The sequence below is a fragment of the Anabrus simplex genome, chromosome 4 (genome assembly GCF_040414725.1).
Source record: "Anabrus simplex isolate iqAnaSimp1 chromosome 4, ASM4041472v1, whole genome shotgun sequence".
Lineage (NCBI taxonomy): Eukaryota > Metazoa > Arthropoda > Insecta > Orthoptera > Tettigoniidae > Anabrus > Anabrus simplex.
The window spans coordinates 201712703-201734649 of NC_090268.1; the positions used below are offsets into that span (position 1 = coordinate 201712703).

A 21947-nucleotide genomic window follows, 5' to 3' on the forward strand; every position below is an offset into this window, starting at 1 on the left:
AAGGGCAAACACCCTAGTGTAAAACTTAATGTCCTGTATGAAATCAGCCAAGTTTTCATCCAAGCGCTGTACACGATAATAGTACTTCTGAATAAGGGAGGACCTGGCCCTAGCCAGGATGAAATTAGCTAGCAAATGGGCATGGAAATCCTCAATAGATGATTGCTCGGCAATGGCTCTTACGATTTTATCTGAGAGAATACCAATAGCATAAGGATAGATGATTTGCAAAATTTGACATGGAGAAAGAGAAAACACGAGGGCATGATCCTGAAATTCAACCAGAAATCTTAAAAATGAAATTACTTCACTGGTGGTATTAACCGAAAACTTAGAGATACCTCTGAGCAACATTGCCAATGGATGAGGCAAGCTGCTAAACCCGGGTGACATAGTAGGTAAAGGTTTCAATGGCAAGGAAGTTAATTCAGAACGGATGTTACTCAATGATGCACGACGTTCAGATTCGTTGTCCAATGGGGCAGGGATAGTTTGAGCAGCAACGGTTATCCTATTAACTTCTCCCTTGGGAGGCGCTTCCTCACTACCTGCATTCACTATGGTGGGTTGATCAGATTTGGGAGGAACTTCCCCAGTCAACAATAGAGTGACCTTACTAGATAATTCGGAAATATTTTCCAGGAGCGTACTAGCTTCCTTCCTCTGAACGTCATTCAGTTTTAGAGACAACAGATCGTTAACCCTATTCGAAAAATGATATAGCCTGCCTTGCACACGCTTAATTTGATTAGGAGACGGATCATTTTCATCAAAAAAACTAACTACAGAAGCTAGCCCAGTAATATTCTCGACGATCGTGGAAAGAGAGTCATCAATTTCTTTCTCTCCCAAATTGGGGATGGAAATGGGCAAATCTAGGGACTCTCTAAGCTTGTTAGTGTCTACTGCAACCGTGCCTCCAGATTGCACATTTCTGATAGTTAATTCATAGATCAACTCCTCTTTGCGCAAATAATTAAGATGGAGAACATCGCGAGGGCCTGGCATGATGACAGAACAATTTTGAAAAAGTCAAAAAATTCCAGCAACTGAGAAAATGGTTAGAGTTCGGATCAAAACAATGTGTAGCCGTCAAAAGGGGCTAAATTGAGCCCCATTCAACCACGCTCTGCTACCACTTGTTACCGTGTTTTTGTGGTAGTTATGCATGAAAGAAGGTGCTGGGTGGTGAATAGGTCTCAAGCTACTAAAGTGAAATTAATTTTTAAAATTTAACAAGGTTATATTTTCTTTTCAAAATTAGGTAACAACAAATAGAACAGGTACTTAGTAGCCGAAACACGATTGAAAAATACATTTACATAGGTACCCCATTTGGGGATTCAAAAGTCAGAAACATAATTCTTGAGCAATGAGCCCAACCTTACAATGAACACCATACAACAAAGGGGCCGAAAACCCCCAAACATGCCAGAAACATTTGCTTCCAATTACACCCAAAAGCCTCCTTGAGGCAGAAACACAATTTTCAAGAAAGGGCAACTTCCCCCTAAAATACAAGCCTATCATAGGCCACTCCGAACTCCACCTTTAAGCTGTCCTCAAAGGACATATACACAGGGGTAAAATACCCAACCTACTGAGGTCTGTTAAATGACAAGAAGGTTAATGCATGACCTCTAAAATACAATTTGAGAGGAGGCGAACTTGCACTCCTAATACACTTTGCTACTTGGCACTAGGCCGTTACTACAAGGGCTAATCCCATACTACAGAGGTGACTTAATAGCAATTTACATTACATTACGGAAGAATTGGTTGAGAAAAATAAGTTCACCTCAAGACGATGTGAGTGGGAGCTCGAGAGGGTTAAGCACTCTCTATCCCGATATGTCGTTTTAAAAGAGAATATATGAAAAGAGTAGTTACATTTTAGGAAAAGGTTGCATAGTTGAACGCTTAGAACCCGCCCCGAAAGTTAAACTGCTGAGCTAGCAAAGAAAGAAGTTATTAATCGGCCATTACCTTGTTGTTGACCGCTGCCGAAGAAAGAGGCGCTTCCCGCCCCCTGCTATGTACTTAACACACTGAAAGATGGGACAGAAGTGGCCCGGAGACCCTAAAATCAGCAGTTTATATCCTCTCGCGGAAGGTTCTAGGCGTTAGGGGAATGAAAACACCCTCCCACAAACTTTTTATTGGGTAGGACCCCGCAACCGATACAAGTTGGGGGAAGATACACCAGATTGGTCAGAAATTAATAGAAGAATTTCGGGATTGGATACATTCATAACAAGGGGAAGAAAGGGGTAAATATTGCCAACTTAAACAATGACATAAGGAAATTTAACAAAGAACAAACTCTTGAAATTAAATTTTCTCCAAAAAAATAGTTCTTTGACTCCGCACTAGGTTGCACTATTGTTGATCTTCAGTAGTGTCCTCTAGAAGAGAAAGTTCACACTTCTTACTTCAAGCCAAACAAAAACACATCAAAAATGACACAGTTCAAAAACTCAAAATTTTCCACGTGGTGACATCTTCTGAGAAAGTAGAGAATTAATAGCGTAGATAAAGTTCAGACTTCCTCCAGCAGAGGAGTTTCAACTGGCGCACATTTTAAATTAGCGGAGTGGAGGTGTACCGCCCGGTACAATTATTATTATTATTATTATTATTATTATTATTATTATTATTAACAACCCGATTCATTAGATTTTATATATTCTGTTTCTCATCATTTAGACTGTAATAATTAGGTATCACGTATATTATTGTATTTAATCATAGGTTAAGTGAAATTTGTTTGTATTTATTCTGTATTGTAGTAAGTGAGATTTGTTGGTTTCATATTGTCATGCTGTGGCTTGTAACTCTGGCTAGATGAGCTGGCATAGTATTTTGCAATCGAGGCTATGTTTAACTGTGCAAGTAGATTTCCCGGTGACGCATTCAGCATAGTCATTCTCAATCCGCTTGGGTACGCTTAGACGACACATGACTGATGACAGCAGTGCGTGAGCACGTGATTGCGACCAAGTGTCAGTATTCGCCAGCTACTGTATGTGGAAGTGGAAGGGATGAACAGTGAGTAGGGAGATGAGTCGTCATCGCGAGGTTATATAAGTCGAGGCGACGGTGCGGAGAGGTATTCAGATCATATCATTCAGTTCATATTATTCAGATCATATTGTGCAGATCATATGAAACAGTCAGATGTATCAAATGGAAGAAGTGGTCTTAGTGTGATGGTCAGAGCTAAGAGTTGTGTTTTCAAGGGGTCTTGTAATCATCGAGGAGGTCTACAAGTGGTGGTTGTATCCGAGCAGAGACGGGTACTATGCAGATAAAGATACATCATCTTCTTGTGAGGATGGACTTCACAAGATGTTTCAATAATATTTTCCAATTTCTTATAATATATTGAGTGGACGTAATTACATTGGAGCTCTCTACACGCGTACATGGTATGTAGGCCAACTCCTTGTTATATAAGAAGATAACAGCAGACGGCTCCCGACTTCAGCTCAGAGGTTTTCCCAAGAATTTCAAGTTCAACAGCGGTGTATGCCGACATCAGGTAATTAAAGCATCAGACATGTTATGCATTCATAACATGAAGAAGAATGTAATCAGCGGCGATATCACATCTCACTTCAAGTTCATGCCAATAGCTTTTTTTTGTTTAGATTAAATTTTCCTTTTATTAGTACCGCAAATCTCACGATATATTTCTTTTGTTAAATTAAAAGACGTCAATGATTGTTCATTGTGACGTAAATTATAGTCATAAACTCAGTTTTATTTTAATTGTAATAAGTGATTCCAGTTCCATGTACAATCCTCAATTGTGGAAATGCAACAGTAATTAATATTTTCCTGATCCATATCCCTGTATATTGCCAGATATGTGAGTTTATCACCTCACGCCTTGAGATAATTGATATAAGAGGTATGCTCTACCGAATTTTGTTGTTTTTCTTAAAAAAGCAACTGGCGCTCAAACAAATGTTATTTATATTGTGTGGAAGATATGAAGGTATAAGAGTAATGGTTGGAGAAGCCACAACGTGAATGATCATGAACACAGCACACGAGAATGAGAGATTGACAATCAATATAACGTCGTAATATACAGCTTTCAATAAACATTCGCACGCATTTCTCATATTAATAAATGTCAATATTTCATTTGAAAGCAGCCAATGAGCGAAGGACTTCGAGCCACTGGTGTAAAAAGCTGAAATGGCGAGAACGGAAAAAAAAAATGAAGTTCACCAAAAAATAAGCTAAAATCGGGAAAAATAACAGAATAATCGGGAGGTGGGAAAAACTGTCGAAAATCGGGAAATTTGGCAGGTATGAATGACTGACAAATGAAATGAAATTATATTCAAGTGAGTTACTGGAATGAAAGATGACAGGGAAAACCAGAGTACCTGGAGAAAAACCTGTCCTGCCTCCACTTTGTCCAGCACAAATCTCACATGGAGTGACCAGGATTTAAACTATGGAACCCAGTGGTGAGAGGCCAGCGTGCTGTCGTCTGAACCATGGAGGCTCCCCTCACTTTGGAAATAAATCCTTCAACTGTCAGGCAAAGAATAAAGATATCAAAAGCTATAAAAAACTATTAGATTGGAAAAGAACTGAAAGTACTTTGTATCATGATGATATCAGGTATACGTGAAAAATTGTTAAGAATGATGTCCCATAAGATGAAGTTGTAAACAAAATGATAGCTTACACATAAAGAGTAGATTTTGTAACATTAATTTTGTTATAAACTTGCAATAAAGAAAATCATACAGCACAAAATAACAGTCTTTCGTATGAAGACTGCTTCTCTTTAAATGTTATTAGGCAACTAATACAAGCATTTTTACCTTCAACAGAGGTCTTCGTACACTTTGTGTCCTGGTATACTGAAGGCATGCTAAAGCAGTAGACTCAACTATCTTCTGAAAGATTTCATTACGAGCCACAAAATCAGTTTCGCAGTTGACTTCGACTAGAGCTGCAGTGTTGTGTTGAATAGCTACGCCAACCAAACCCTGAGATGTAGACCGGCCCTCGAGTTTCTCAGCTTTGGACCAACCCATGGCCTGTGCTTGATCATTGAGCCATTTTTCAGCCTGAAGAACAAATGAGGAATTTAAAATGACAAAAGTATACATGGAAGTTTGCATAACCTTTTTTGTATATACAGTACTTCAAACCAGATGATTTTATCCATAAAGAAACAGTATAAACAAACAATACACAATATGCCAACAATAACATTCTAGCAATAATTATCCAGACTTCCAAAGAAGCCAAACAAACCATTGAGAAGGTTAATGAGATTGCCATCAAAACCGGTGTCCAAATCTCTTATGAGAAAATGCAGTACATGGACTCCAAGAACCTAAACTCGGGATCACTTGCAATCAAACATGGTAACATCACACTAGAAAATCACTTTAAGTACTTAGGCAAAACTATCGGGAACACTGTCAATGGAAGAGTACATGTGACAAACTTCATGATCTGATCTGTACTGACTTACACTATTGTCAGACAAAATTTCTTACAAAAAAAAACCCAAAGTTTGCAACATTTTTGTAATTAATTAATAATTAATGTATTTATTTATATATTTATTCCTTCAGGCTAGCAACCCGTCGGAAGGACATTTGACTGCTTTCAAGTCTTGCAAAAAGTAAAATGCAAGACCGTAACGGGTCACATGGCCCAATACTTGGAAGGAAGATGATGATGATGATTTATATATTTATTTATTTATTTATTCATTTATTCTTTTCTTCCTTTCTTTTCTCAGATATGAATCTGATGCATGAATACTACAGTTGATGAATATCAAGTTTGTTTCTTATTGACTTTAACTAATAAAATAATTACCGGTATTCCTTTAACTTGAATGTTTTACATTTCCACATTCAGTACTTCTTAAGATATTAAGATATAAATTCATATATTGGAAACAAGTTTCAGTCTGCACGACTTTGTTGGAATTGTAAAAATATAAAATATTCCAATTAAAGGAATAATTATTTTATGAACAAACTATTTTTGTACATTCCACGGTAATATTTTATCTGATTCTGTATCGGTCAAGACATAGGCAACCTGTTTATATTTATTAGTTTATTTGAATGCTGGACATTTTATTTCTTAAAGAAGATAATATATATACTTACATAACTCAAAGGCATTCCAGTGATGTTAGATCTTCAAGATGATATTACTGTGAAAACTGCGTTTTTAATTACCTTCGGTCTCGGTGTGTCCAGTATGGTTAGTAAGAATTTATAAAGCTGATGCAGTTTAAAGATTTGTTTCTGAGGTATTTTATATTGCCTGTATAAAAAATTCAATGTATATGTATTAAAATATGTCATTTTAGGACCTCGATACGTTTATATTTGGACTTTTTGACCAATATTTTAATATGTTGTTTTAGCTTGTTTTAGATAGGATTTCTAAGAAAAGCTTTAAATTACTTGCCTTACTGAGGGGAAAAAAAAAAAAAAAAAAACACCTGCTCCGAATTGTCGTATCCTAAGGATGATACATGCTGGAGACTGGGAGGGGTTCAGAATACATCTATATGATACAATAATGACACCAGTCAGATGGCCTTCTGCCGAGCTAAGTTATATTAAATTTCCCAAGAAGATTTACACAACATATATATATTTATATATATAGCAGATATGTACAATTACAATCAAATGGACTCTCTTCTAAATAAGGGAACTTCCTAACCATACAACACTCCGAAGCTATATAAGAAGTCTTTGGTTCCCTTTGTTCCTCACATTGTCTGTTTCAGTAAATACTTATCTTCCGAGAGGGATGTTCTTCCTGCAGTATCTTCCTTTTTCTCTTTCTTCATTCCTCTTGATTGCATTGGCACTCAAGCGTTTCAGCACTTCACACCTCACTAACCGTCATCCAGGGAATGCAGTTCCTTTAAACTCTGACTCTGTCCTTCGGATCACTTTCCTGCACTACGTTACTCTTACCTGTAGTAGACTGTCTTCACCTGCTCATACAGAACTCTAGGGTTACAGTCAGACTAATCGCGTGGTTACCAAGACTTAGTAGTCCTCTGTAGTTCTTCCCTCTGAACAACTGCGATAACTTCCTTCAAGAGGCTCTGAAAGATACTTTACTAGAGCCACAATTCACTTGTCTTGTTAATAGTCCAAATTCCCAATACACTTGGACTCTTACTTTTCTACTTCTTCTGCTACTTGAATTGTTTTTCTCTATCCATGGTTTCCCTTAACCAACTTCCCGTGCTAAGTCTGACAAGTCCCTTCTTCTCTCGAGCCTATTCTCGTGAAGTTCTGAGATTGACCTCTCTCGGTCCTCCCTTGAACTGTCTCCCTTAAATTCTCTAGACCAACCTCTCGGACTGACTGACTGACTCCTGACTGCCGATTGACTGCCTTGATTTCGCCCTCTGCACCTCCTTCATATTTTCCGGAACCTACTATTTGGTGATCGACTTTGCCCTGCTTGTGATTCTGAGTTGACCCCTCCTCATTGGCTGGCGTTTCCTTCACCAAGGAAAGATGTTACCATGGGCGTTTTCTAGAAACATAGAGAACATGGATATTTCCACTGCCTACATGCGTCTTTGAAGTTCCCAGCTACTGACCCTAGAATATTTACATACCAGTGATAAGGCTGGCACAAACATCCTACAATGTGTCCTAATATATCGCCATGTCCTGGCTTGTTCCAAGCCTTCATAAACTGCATTGCCTTTAAGGTTTTTCATATATGTATTAAATTATTCTCATATACTTTTTTTAATCACACGGAACACTAGGTACTCTCACTGATCACGCGTCTCACTATGACACTGTTGTAGGACTTGTGATTGGGCTTCCTTTCCTTAAATTTATTATTCCTTTTGTTATATCTCTCGTACTGAGAGGTCACAGTTCGACCCTCATTCGAACTGTTCGTCCTTCTGTACATGGACAGTGGAATGCGCCATGTCGGAGACATGACAGAATTTGTTTCTCCTAGAACTCTGATAACTTTGTTTTGCACTTCAAACAGGCCATTGTTAGAATAATGTTGCGAGGTAAGGCTACTTTCTCAGCAGTATTTGCTACAAAACTTGGGAAAGAGTCCAAATAAGGTTTATGAAATGGACCAGCTACAAATGTTTGGGTATTTCTCCCTCTCCATCCGATACGAGTCTTTTTGCGAGACTATGAGTATGAGGACATTGCACTTACGCCGTAAATGTGCCAATGTCCTCTTTCTTTATAAGTGTCTCACGAACAGAGTGGATTGTTCAACATTATGGAGTTGATTCAATTAGATGTTCCTCGCTGCAATACTAGGCAAAGGTATATTTTCCATCTCCCTAAAGAGAGAACTGTGGCTCGGGCAAACTCATGGCTGCTGAGAGCACTAAAATCACTGAATGAGGCAGATGAATCAGTGGACCTTTTTCACTCACCCCCACCTAAAATTAGACATGTCCTAATGACCTCAAGAATATGAGGTCCTTCCTGAAAAATATATAAATACATGTGTATCTAAATGTCTCTAGATTTAGTTTAATTAAGGCAATTATTTAAGGGGATTCGTTTTTATTTATTTAAGGTGTTGTAAATACAGTAGGTGTACATAAACATCTCTAGGTTTAGTTTAAAATTGGTAATTATTTTAGGAAATTAGTTCTATTTATTTAAGATGTATTTGTTGCATATATTCTTTAAACTGAGGATATAGTTTAAAGAATATAGTTTAAAGTTTAAAGAATAAAAGTTAACTGTGAGCAAGAGCAAAACAGTAGTAATGAAAGTTAGCAGGACAAATACACCTTGTAACCTCACCCTTACGGCAGCAAAGACTGAATGTGTAAATACCTTTAAATATCTAGGGAGTACAATATCAAATGACGTAAGTGCCAAGAACAAAGTGTTGAACAGGGTGCAAAAATGATCTAACTTCTTCCACCAAGTACAGAACATAGTATGGGACGAGAGAGTTCCTCAGAGGGCTAAACAGACCCTGGTAGTCTTGTTCATTCAGTAGGAATGTTGAATTTTTGAGGAGTGTTTTTAGATTGCGTTGTGTTTATACTATGGGATCTTTATTGATTAATGTGTAGGTTTTATCGGAGAAAAACTCTTCTGTTTTTTTTATGTAGTCTTGTTTATTCATTAAAACTGTTGTATTGCCCTTATCACACCAGCCCCCTCCCCTCCTTCCACTGCCGACAACTCCTGCCCACGCACAGCGAATGGACCCTCAGCCACGCCTTCTCAAGTTTAACCCCCTCCACCAAGACTTCACAAATACAACACGCGTAGTAAGAGCTCGGCGACTGCCAGTTACTCTAAAACTCTCAACGGTCGAAGGGGTAAGTGTCAACACTTTTCATTTAACTTCCACTATTCGGCCCCTTAATTCCAATTATGGTAATTCATTAAATTTTCAAACTAACTCTTTAATTACAGAACTCATCATACCTTGGCCTAATCACCGAATGACAACAACGCTCCCTTCTAACTAACACGCTTAGCACAACACGCTCAACAACAACATCACAAACTCTTACCACATCAAAGAAGATAGTCTAATGACGCCTACAAAGACTTCAATATAGCCTACGGCACCAACATTTCCAACTAATATCATCTCAAAAGGAACCAGGCCTTAAAACAACTCTTCAAAATCTATAAGCAAATAAATGAAAATCAACATTTATTAACTGCAAGAACCAACGACCATTACCATTCCTTAACTTTCCATAAATTTTTTTAACAGTACGCCATTTGACAACTAAATGGAATGTATTTTCTGATTTTTTTATCTTCATTGTAATATCTTTTATTATGTCATAATCCTCAAACAACTGCCATGTTTTAGACTCCAATATTATCACAAATATTGTCAAATAACAACATACTACATTTTATATTGTAATAGTTGCTTAACAATCTCCAATATATTTTATACGACATAGTTTTAAACAACATTCATAGATTATTTCCAATCAGGTACCTGATCTATTCTAAGGTGGAAAATATGGCTGATGATGCCCACTACTGATGGGCAAAATAAGTACCATTTAATATACTAATTTCATGTCAACAATTTTAATAAGAACAATGTCCAAAAGATGTTTTAAAAATGTATTGTATTGAATAGGTGGATGAATATTAAAACATACAAGTGTTATTTAATAAGTGGTATGTTCCGTACTGTCGGTGGAGAGATGGCGTGGGAGGACATCAGTAGACGAATAAGTTCGGATGGTGTCTTTTAAAGTAGGAAAGATCACAATATGAAGATAAAGTTGGAATTCAAGAGGACAAATTGGGGCAAATATTCGTTTATAGGAAGGGGATTGAAATAACTTACCAAGGGAGATGTTCAATAAATTTCCAATTTCTTTGCAATCATTTAAGAAAAGGCTAGGAAAACATCAGATAGGGAATCTGCCACCTGGGTGACTGCCCTAAATGCAGATCAGTAGTGACTGATTGATTGATTGATTGATTGATTGATATAGTGGGTACTAATCATAGGCAAGCCAGAACCCCGGTGTCGCTCATATAGTGGTACCAATCACAGGTACTGTACAAGCCGGCTACTAATCACAAACCTATTTCGTACCTAACATAGTGGTACTACGTGCAAATAAAAGCGACTCATGATGTCCCCCGCGTGGTGGTACTAATCACAAGTAGTTTCATGCTTCTAATTCAATCATCCCTTGGTCACCCCTTTTAGTTGTCTCTCACGACAGGCAGCGGATACCGTGGGTGTATTCTTCGTCTGCATCCTCCATCCACAGGGGGTTGTGTGTTTGGTCCACGAGATGTATTTAACCTCCCTCAAGTCCGCCGGCAAGTTGGTTAGGACCCCCCCTATCTGCCACCTGGGACGCGCCACGTGGGAGTATCACCTCTCCCCCTGCTACGCCAGCGAAGTAGGTTTGTGGGGTAGATAAGTTGCTTAGGGGCTAGCTCTTAAGGCAGCCCTGAGACTGTGATGCCAGCGTTCGACTTTCCCATTGGAAGCAGGATGGTAAGCAGCAGTTTTTAAGCGATGTATTCTCAAAGCTCTTGTAAGGTGAGTGAACAGCTGGCAATCGAACTGTCATCCTCTGTCGGTGTTGATGAATTTAGGGACACCGAAATGTGCAATCCATGATGATAAGAGAGTACTGATGATGATGATGATGATGCTTGTTGTTTAGAGGGGCCTAACATCGAAGTCATCATGGTATGAAATGAGACGAAATGCGATGACAATTTAAAAGTACAAAATTCATCCACTGACCAGAATTCAAAACGTGATGATGAGGAATGAACTGATGTATATACATGTATATACAACCACCGCCACCACCACCACCACCACCACCACCACCACCACCACCACCACCACACCAAAGGCCTTCTTGAAATTATGAGCAGCAATTTTTAAAAAATAATCAGAATCCATCAGTACAGTATAAACTTGTAAGATAGTCTTTCGGGTTTTTGCTTAGTGCAATGGGACAAACTGGTAGGAAAATCAGATGTTTCTTCAAATGATGCTCAAGGATGGTGGAAAATTTATGCTTAAATAGTTTTTCCATAAAAACACTAAAGTAATTCTCATACACACAAGGAAACAATCCAAAAGTATACAGGTAACCCATTAATCCCCTTTTTTTTGCTAGTTGCTTTATGTCGCACCGACACAGAGACAGGTCTTATGGTGACGATGGGACATGAAAGGGCTAGGAGTGGGAAGGAAGCGGCCGTGGCCTTAATTAAGGTACAGCCCCAGCATTTGCCTGGAGTGAAAATAGGAAACCACAGAAAACCATTTTCAGGGTTGCCGACAGTGGGGTTCGAACCTACTATCTCCCGAATACTGGATACTGGCCGCACTTAAGCGACTGCAGCTATCGAGCTCGGTCATTAATCCTTTAATAAACAATGTTTTCCTTTCAGAAAGGGATCTATGTTTTCCTTTCGGAAAGGGATCCAAGTATTGAATCTGCTTTTAGTAGATTCACTACAGGCGCAGGTCTGGGCACTTCCAAGACATCACAGTACAGTGGCACCTTTAAATACTGCTATCACTTGACTTTTGGCATGTCAGTGCCTTCGGTTTTAAAGGCGTGTTGAATGCAATAAATTACGTGATGATGATTCAAATATTCCGATATTCTCTAACAATTTGGCAGAATATTGCACTTTTTAATGTTCTAGGAACATTTCAAGCATGTGGACCTGGGTGCTTTCATGTCAACGCAGTAGAGCTAGGGTGGTTTAGAGTGAAAATTATTATTTGTATCCATTAACTGGAACATTAAGCCAGACAGATATATCAGAAGTCTAGACAACGGACTAAGATTATGACATTAACAAACAAAGAATTTGACATCTTGCGTTTGTTTGTTTACTTAATTATCCAACATGAGAGGAAATGTCCGTGCTTGTGTTAGTATGGAACATTCATTTCAAGAATGTGTTCCTATTCATCACATGGACTTTAGCATGAAATGTGTATTTTAATATGTACTGTGAATATTTTAATGTGTTTATGTATCTGTATCTTTTAAAATGAGTTGATCAACATGGTTTTTAGGCCCTCAGACACACTTTATATTAGATATAAACATAGCCGGCTTTTACTTTTACTTTGAAATATGCCTATAACGCTTGTTACATCCCTCTTTTTACTTAGCAAGGCACAATACCAATTTTGACTAATGTAAAGGTAATGTACAGCTGAAGATGACTTTATAAAAGGAGTTGAAACTGGTACTGTAATATAGGAACTTACAATAAACTTGTATTGATTAGGTGGATCCTTTCTTTTCTCTTCTATGATATATGATAACTATCAATATGGGAAATAATGAAACTAATAAATCAAGCAGTTGTTAACTCGTTAAAAATAAAGGCTGAAGTAAACGATCTCTTAATTTTTTAATGGCATACTGTATACTGAAATTAAGTAAGAATGTGATACACCTCAAGATATGGCAGGGTACATCACTGATTTCTTTTTTTTTTTTTTTTTTTTTGCTAGGGGCTTTACGTCGCATCGACACAGATAGGTCTTATGGCGACGATGGGATAGGAAAGGCCTAGGAGTTGGAAGGAAGCGGCCGTCGCCTTAATTAAGGTACAGCCCCAGCATTTGCCTGGTGTGAAAATGGGAAACCACGGAAAACCATCTTCAGGGCTGCCGATAGTGGGATTCGAACCTACTATCTCCCGGATGCAAGCTCACAGCCGCGCGCCTCTACGCGCACGGCCAACTCGCCCGGTCATCACTGATTTCAGAGGATAGTTTATATTTTCTCGCGTCTAGTTAAATTTCGGAAAGCTATTCCCATGTCAACTTTTAGCGAGGAGGTTATCATTTCTCTACATGTGTTTCAAATATGTTTTCACGATACATATAGGGTTAGGTTAGGTGACGCCGTTTGAAGAAGAAAACTGAATGTCTGCCACAGAAGCCTCTGGAGTGATACCGTATTTCTCCGAATCCAAGACTACGTTTTTTTTTTTCTCTCAGAATCTCATGCGAAAAATCAAGCGTCGTTCAGCATTCGCGGCCTGATAGTAATGAACACCACTGGCAACTACCGCAGTAACCACGCGATTTCTTTTCACCCCCACGCGCACACGCGCACGCACGCACACATAACTCGTTGTACAGTGCCTATGTGTAACGTCACTAAATCTCGGGAAATAGTGAGAAGAGAATGACATTCTATTGTCCTCTACAAAAACGTTTCTCAAATCTGCAGAATGGCATCAAAACATGCGAGCCTTCGAATTCTTAGAAAGGCCACGGCTACTCAATAGCAGAGTTATTACGCGTCTGCTGTACCTGATGCTTAGTAAAATTAAGTTTTATAGACAGCAGGAATATTTTCATGATGGATCGTCGTAAAGATACGTGGAACAGGTATTGCCGGCAAATATTCAACGGGTTCTCATCGATGTTATGATGCCAATTTTAAGTTAATGGCTATTAAACACTCCGAAATGTGTAATAATTGTGCAGCCACAAGAAAATACGGCGTAGGCCTAACTGAAGTCAATATTCGGCGTTACCGTGAAGACAAGGATAGCTTTAAAATGCATTCTGCACAAAAAAATGCATTCAGTGGCCCGCAACGAGGATGCTTTAAAGAAGTCGAAGATGAAATTGTGAGGCATGTGCACAAAAATACAAGGGTGGAATTGCCATACCACGGTGCAATAAACTCATTCGTTGACTTTCAAAGTCCGCGATTAAGACCTATACATCGCTAGCCGCTGAAGTGGGCCGAATCTGGCAAGCAAGATGTGCATGTAGCAGCAGCCAGTTATATCTGACGCTGAGTGAAAGTAACAGTTTTATAGTAAGCAAGAATATTTTCGTGATGGACTGTCGTATTGTAGACACACGTGGAATGTGTTTGTCGGCAAATTTTCGACTTCCCTTCGATATTATGATGCCAATTTTAAGTTAATAGTTATTAAACCCGCTGAAATAAAGCCGCAAAAAAATACGGCATAACTAAAGCCAATGTTCGACGTCTACAAATAGTCTAAAAATGCATACGTGTAAGAAAGACATTCATATGGTTTTACAAAGAACTTTTTAAGCCTATTTAAATTTTTTATAGGAAAAAGTGGTGGTCAATCACAATCATCAATCACTACTGATCTGCATTTAGGGCAGTTGCCCAGGTGGCAGATGCCCTATCTGTTGTTTTCCTAGCCTTTTCTTAAATTATTGCAAAGAAATTGGACAATTCTTGGTTTCGGAGAAATACGGTGATATATATTTCTTTTTCAGAATGAAATTAAACACACACTTTCACGCAGTATCGGATTTCGAAAAAACAACACACAAGTAAGCCGTAGTGTGGATATTATCCACGAAAATGCAAGTTTTTAATAAACGGATTGCCATAAATTCCCAATTTTTACAAAAAATCTAATATAACGACAATCTGCTACAGCGAGTGAATTTATCGCCGTTATGAATTCTCGCTATAACGGACTTCAACTGTACATGTTTCTACAGTTTATTTTACAAAATATGAACTATCATCTGAAAAACAGAACCCACACAATTGTGCGTGTCAGGACTTAATTCACTACTTACAAAAAATAAAAAAATTTAGTTCAGTACGTGTGAATATACACATGTACATGATCAAATGTTCTATTTTACAGTGTGGAACGATTTTAAACAATTAAAATCTTATACATTACATTTCTGAGTTCTGATTTCACAGTCCTTTTGGTGGCAGCACCCAGCACTCCTGCAAGCATTGCCTGTAGGGAAACCTAGCCCGCACAATTGTGCGTATCGACATTCAAAACCTCATGGTATTACGTACGATGTTGTAAGTTCACAATTTACATTTGCTAAACAATTTACACACACTTCACTGATTATATTCTGATATTCTGTAAAGCTTCTAGATTAATATGAATGCAAAAAATAAATACTTACTTTAGGCATTACTGCTTCCCGCTATCTTGCCGATGAACTGTATTGTTAAACTCTTCTTCCTGCCCCATGGGGGTCAGGTGCTAAATAAAAACAACTGAAGTACATGCTACGTGTCCCTCACAAGCACTGAAGTCCGGTCTAGTGCCATGAAAACGTCAAATAAGCTCGGACATAAATAAAATACGAACCTGCACAATTGTGCGTACACGGTCTGAAAGGGTTAACTGTCCAAGTCCAATAACCATTATATTTTTCACTTTGTAAGAGAAAGTTTGAAGCAGAAGGTGAAGGGAAATGTGGACTTGAAACCGTTAAAAGAGAACACGCTGCCCCATCTGCTGAAAGTGCAGATTCTGTAAAAAGTAATGTTCCCTGACTATAGACCTGGACACGCTAATTGATATAGTGACCGGGGCAGAGATGAAACAGTACAGGGAGGTTGTTTGGAGGTTTGGATTGTTCACAACTGTTACTTAGAATATGAAAATCTAAATTATAACTTCAATGCAGGTGGAACCATGGGTAATGCAAATAATAGATGAGTTTATAATATGATGTTATTAGAACAGGTGCAAGTGGTTTCTCCTCAGAAAGTGAAGCATGGTCTTCTCAAAACTGTCACATTTATCTAGTAGTTTCTTTTGTTCCTCACACTATAATTCCAAAAGACTATCATTCCAGCATTTAATGCTGTGAAGGTAAGGTATAAATTTTAAAATTCCTATTTTAAAATCAAACATTTTCAACATGAACAGTCTTTTAGAAGCATCACTCTAGAACATTTATTTCCATACCTTTTCCAAATTGTATTCATGAAGTTCTAATGCTTTCTTGCAATTAGCAAATGTATATCCAGTCTTCTTCCTTAATTTAGCTAAGAGTGTCTTGCTAGACGAATTCCAGCATGGATATGCAGCATGGAAATGCCGTAGTATCTGATGGCACAGCATCTACAAAGAATAAAAACATATTTTTCATTGAAATTAATCTGTTGTAAAGTTCAAGTTAGAAAATAACATTTCAATAAACAATAATTCAATGATTTGCATTTCAACTGCAAATAGTCTCATGAGAAGTTGAAGTTTTTGCCTCAAAGGAAGTCTTTGATGTGGCAAGAGAAGTACATATGACACCAATAGAGCTCAAGTGATGTGGTGGTGGGTGATGGTGATTTTTGTTTTAAGAGGAAGTACACCTGGGTAATCATCCTCTCTGTACAATTACATGGAGATGAAAATTAAAATAAATATTTATTCCATGAGGACATTTGAAAAAATTGAAAAAAATTACAAAAATTATTTTATTAAGCCAAAAATGTCACAAACGCATCAAAAGGGAACGTAACAGGTGGTGGTGGTGGTTGTGGTGGTGGTTTTTAAGAGGAAGTACAAGTAGGCAATTGATATATATATATACTTATACACAATAAGATTTTTGTCTGTACATTGCTCAGAATTTAAAAAGAATGGCATTTCTGTATCGGTCGTGTCCACAGTAATAAGGAAATGCACTTTTTAATTTTCCATCATTTCTGTCTGTCTGTCTGTCTGTATGTATGTATCTACTATACCTTACCCTGTCCTCTTAAATTTTGGCCTAGCTCAGCAGAGAAGCTGCGAGATGTGTTTGGGTGAAAATGGGTCGCAAAGTCTATCTAAAATTAACTAATCAATAGGACAGGTTCTAGAATACATATTTTCCAAATAGGAAGTCATGGAAATAAAGGGTGGAACCAATTTATTGTCAATATCGCATGAGATAGCGTGATAACTGTGCAAGATAACAAAATATGACATCATATTTAGAAAATTATACACAAAAATTCGACGTCACAAGTGTGAGTCGAAACACGTGTCTCGAACCCAAAAATAAAATCGTCATGACTGGAGATACGGTGGTATCATTGTATTTTTGCGGAGTGTACACACGAGTTAAATCTATGGGTGGCATGTGTGCCGGCGGAAAACTTCTCCTCCCCCGTTTTCTGTTTATGTGGCCTGGCCGATTTCCTTTTATGCTTGCAAGCTGTGTTTGTCTACTATCTATCTGAATTGTATGTATTTCAATGTATGTTTTAACTGACTTCTAATCTTCCCTTACCATAATAAAGTAATTATTTTTTTCTTGTCCCGCATGGCTCCAGAGTAATTGGGAATATCTCCCAGCTCTGGAGTGTTCGCCTTGCCCTCCCTCTCTTGCCTCCATGCCCGTCTGCCTAGCCCCTCGCCCCTTGTGGCTGTCCAATCAAAGAGGAGTTGTTTAACACGTCACCCTGTCCCCTCTCGGGCAGCAGGACAGCTATTGTGCTCGCTGTCACTTTGTGGTCACGAGCAGAACACTGCACATTGCGGGCTGCTCCCACAGCGGCTCGAACTAGGCAATCTCGGGTGTGGGGGTAAGAAAGCGAGACCCTTACGTTTCCCCTGTGCAAAGCACTTGTTAAGAAGGGCTTGAGGTAGTTCAAATATTTTAATTCACTATGTGTAAATATTCCTTGTACAAGTGAAGTCCCTCTGAGGGTAAAGATTTTAAGGGCTGAGGCCCGGGTTCGATGTAAGCCAAGCCTTGTTTAGTTCAAGCTTTATGTATCTTTGCCTGCTTGGACTTATATTTCATTCGTCCTTATTGAACCGCAGGACAAATTAAAGTAAACATGGTTAAAATGATCTCATATTGTACTTGTATATTAACTTCCGAAAGCTTATAATTAACCTTGGTAGAAGACTATACGCTTCTTATATGATTATTCTGTCAAAGTATGAATGGTGTTAGAGTGTCTTGGGAAGCCTTAGCTTTTCCTTATTACATTTGCTGTGTTTAGCCCGGGGCTTATTCTTACCTTCTTGTAATATGAAGTGGTTTAGACTGGATGGTTAATGCCAGATTTTTCTAGAATTATTGGGTTCGATCTTGTTATCGAGCAGTTAGGAAACCCTTCGAGTTGAATATTGTGAATTATGAAGGCTTTAATTTATGAGGGCTGGACCCTTCTGTTATGTATTACTATGTTAGTCGGTTGGTTATCTAAGAGAACTTGTCAAATTGTATTACCATGCAAACGCTTGTCGTATCTTTCTTGTTCTTATTAACGAATATTGTTACGAAGTAAAGCAAGAGGTCCCTTTCATCAAAAGAATTTTGGGCATTTTTAACTTATTGTGCCTTCCACTCCAGCTCCTAAGGCCCACCACTTCTTTCCAAATAGCTACTGGGTAAATTGCCGGTACAGCATGAAACCTCAAATTACATCATTATTGCAACTGACATACAATTATAGACTTGCACATCTTGGCCTAGTTTAACAAATCCAATCTAGTTGGTAAATATATATCAAAAACTGTCTTGGGACTGGAACATATCCCCCAAAAGAACACTGAATTTAATATCATGGGATCCGCCCAGATAAACTGGAGAGGATGGAGCCTCACAACCAAAAATCCAGCTCGTGCCGTAATCCCATGTCGTCGTCTGATATAGTGGCCTTGAACTCGGGACATCACCAGCTGTAACCTGCACATATGGCAGGTGTTGGCTGACTAGGCTTGGCAGTATCACCTGAGCAGTGAAAATGGGTGAGCAATGAAATGGAACTTTAAATGCAGACAAACTTCCCTTGCCTCGGTCAAAAACATAATGGTACTGTGCATATGCCCATTCATTTACCACGCCTCGGGCCGCCATCATGAAACTACCTGATTTCCTTGCAACATTTATCCTTATGGCTTACAGAACTAGATTCATCTACCACATTGACAATAAAGCAACACAAATAAGCCCTCTTTGACTTCCAAAATTTCCGTCACATGAAACGCCACGTCAGAGCTCAGAGTAACCCGTACTTCACACTACACTCATTAGCGCTTCTCGCGTCTCGAATATACAGGTTTGAATCTTGGCTCGCTCTTGGCCCATTATCTAAGCCTTATCTTGGCAAATTTCATTAATATCTCGGCTCACTCTCGGCCTGTCAACTAAGCCTTCAAACAGCTAATTCCACTAGTACCTCATGGTGGTAGTACACACACATATATATCTGGGCCCATTCTGGTCTTGCATCTACCCTCTCTCGATTCGCATCTCACCCTCGGCTACGGATCAGCCTGTTGCATATAATTCTAAAAGTTTCTTCTTCATCACAACGGCGGAAATATCTCAATGGTCTCGCTCCAAGCTGAAAAACATGCTCCATGCAACTCATGCACATCCTGACATTAACTAGATGGTATTTGATACAGGGTTCCCCGTTCGAAACTCTAGATGTGACCTTACCTCCGGATCTAACTGAAGACAATGACATCCATAACCCTAGCACCCAAAATGGCGCTTAAAGGAACTACATAAGAAACACATAACAACCACTAAAGTAATGTTAACCTCATACCACCTTAAGCAAATCTAATAAAACACACGGCTGGAGTGTATCGTCAAAATTAATTAAAATACACTTGAAATGAACATGCTTAAGGCATTGAACTTACACAATTAAATATTTAGATGATTAAAAAGGAAAAAGGGCCTGAAACGAGTCTACAACTATACATCATGCTTAAAAATTGCAGTTTAAATCATCTAATATTCTCCGCCATTGCCTCAGGCCACCATCCGGGGCTTGTTGTAGAACTGCGGACGTTGAACTGCCTTGTACGTATATGTGCACAGTGTTGCTACCTAGGCGAGATCGTTTAGCTAATCACCTACTTATGATATTAGTCCTGTCACAAGTAGAGCCTATTACGGTATGAAAACCAGTCACAAGTTCATTAGGCAGATAATTTTCCATGAACCACACTAACATGATGAACTTGATCTAGTTCAGCTATCATCTACCCACAGTACACGCTCGTGCGAGCTAGTATATATCCTAATAAAAAGTCTATTATCACTTTGTTTAAGACACTGTATTATAGGCACTTTGTCTCAAGGTTTTACGCAAGCGATTCGTACTCCACACTGGCCTGTCAACTACAAGGGGCAAGTTCCTCGGCTGGCTTCGCTTTATAGAATAGGTCTATTTCCGTTACGAATGGTACATACCCATTCTCTCTCCAGACTGTCTTACCATACTGGCTGCTTGCCATCAACGGTTGTTTGATTAATACAGAACAGGGCACTACCTTGAAGTGAAATATAATTCATTCAAATTTAAAGTTAAAAAACACATAAAAACAAAAAAGAGTAGAACATAGTTAAAATTAAAAACAGATACAGTGTTCTCTCTAGGAACTTTTTAATGGGTGTACTGCCCTGCCGTGTTTACAGACTGCCCGGCTAACATAGCCTAGATATGTGCTAATTACATAATATTAATACATATTTGAAGAGCCTCCGAGGCTCAGACGGCAGCGCATTGGCCTCTCACTGTTGGATACCGTGGTTCAAATCCTGGTCACTCCATGTGACATTTGTGCTGGACAAAGCAGAGGCGGGACAGGTTTTTCTCTGGGTACTCTGGTTTTCCCCGTCATCTTTCATTCCAGCAATACTCTCCATTATCATCTATCAGTCATTAATAATCACCTTGGGAGTGGCGACCCCATTGTAATAATAGTCTATATCTGGTTCATTCATTACATCCCTCACCCGGTCAAGGACTGGAAAACAGGTTGTAGGTTTTCATTTTCAATGCATATTTGAATCATTAGGTGTTCCAAATTAAAAAGCAAATACCATAAAACTGTTCATTTAAATGATAAATTTTCATTACTGTTGGCATAATTGCATCAATTACATCAGAGTTTAAATGTTTACCTTGACTATCACGTTATGTCGTGCGCAAGCGGTGTCTGGATTAGCTTGGAATCGCATGCGAGCACTCGAATGTGCATGACATCACAAACCCGTATGGCACTCCATAGCAACAGAGTGGTAAGCCCTGGTGTTATATGATTATGAAAGAGCAGTAGAACACTAAAAATTCAGAATACTCTGTTATGTCTTGTTTGTGATAATAACGCTAAAATAGTTCAGTTTTGCAGTTAATGTTTACCTACTAATATTATTGTTATTGCCCTGAGAGGAATAAATTGAAATTTTATCACATTTTTTTAACGAAGTATTCCCCGCCCGGCTTCTGCTTCCTGCCACCCAGCTGACGAAAATTTCTGGGGAGAACACTGAGATAATAGAAAACTCACTTTTATCCATGATATAACAAGGCACTATCCCCCCTAAACCGCATGATGAGGTCTGCTGACTGCTCGTCATCTCACAGGATGAGGGAGATGGTACTCGGAAAGTTTAGACTACGACGCAGATTGGCCAGGTCAACGCACTCTGTAAGGATGTGTACCACGGTCAGATGACTGCTGCAAGAAAATGCCGGATCCAAAGACGACATAATACCACTACTTCTCTCCGAGAAACCCGAAGGGAAGTCTTCCATACTCTGCTCTTCTTGTTATTGTTCTCAACTCATTTGGAACAAGGGTGAACTGCCACTCCATCTCCCAATACGATATAACCAAATATCTCAGATAAGA

At 38.7% G+C, this 21947-nt stretch overlaps 1 protein-coding gene across 6 annotated transcripts in view; it reads right to left on the minus strand.

Annotated features, from left to right (window-relative positions):
* The window catches only part of mEFTs (elongation factor Ts, mitochondrial), an 85013-nt gene that overhangs the window by 42720 nt on the left and 20346 nt on the right, over positions 1–21947 (minus strand). For all 6 annotated transcript variants that reach the window (XM_067145314.2, XM_067145315.2, XM_067145312.2 and 3 more), the window contains exons 2-3: positions 16263–16418; positions 4848–5096 (exon numbers count right to left, since the gene is read on the minus strand). In XM_067145314.2, coding sequence (XP_067001415.2) covers positions 4848–5096; positions 16263–16418 — 405 coding nt within the window. The remainder of the gene's footprint in view (positions 1–4847; positions 5097–16262; positions 16419–21947) is intronic.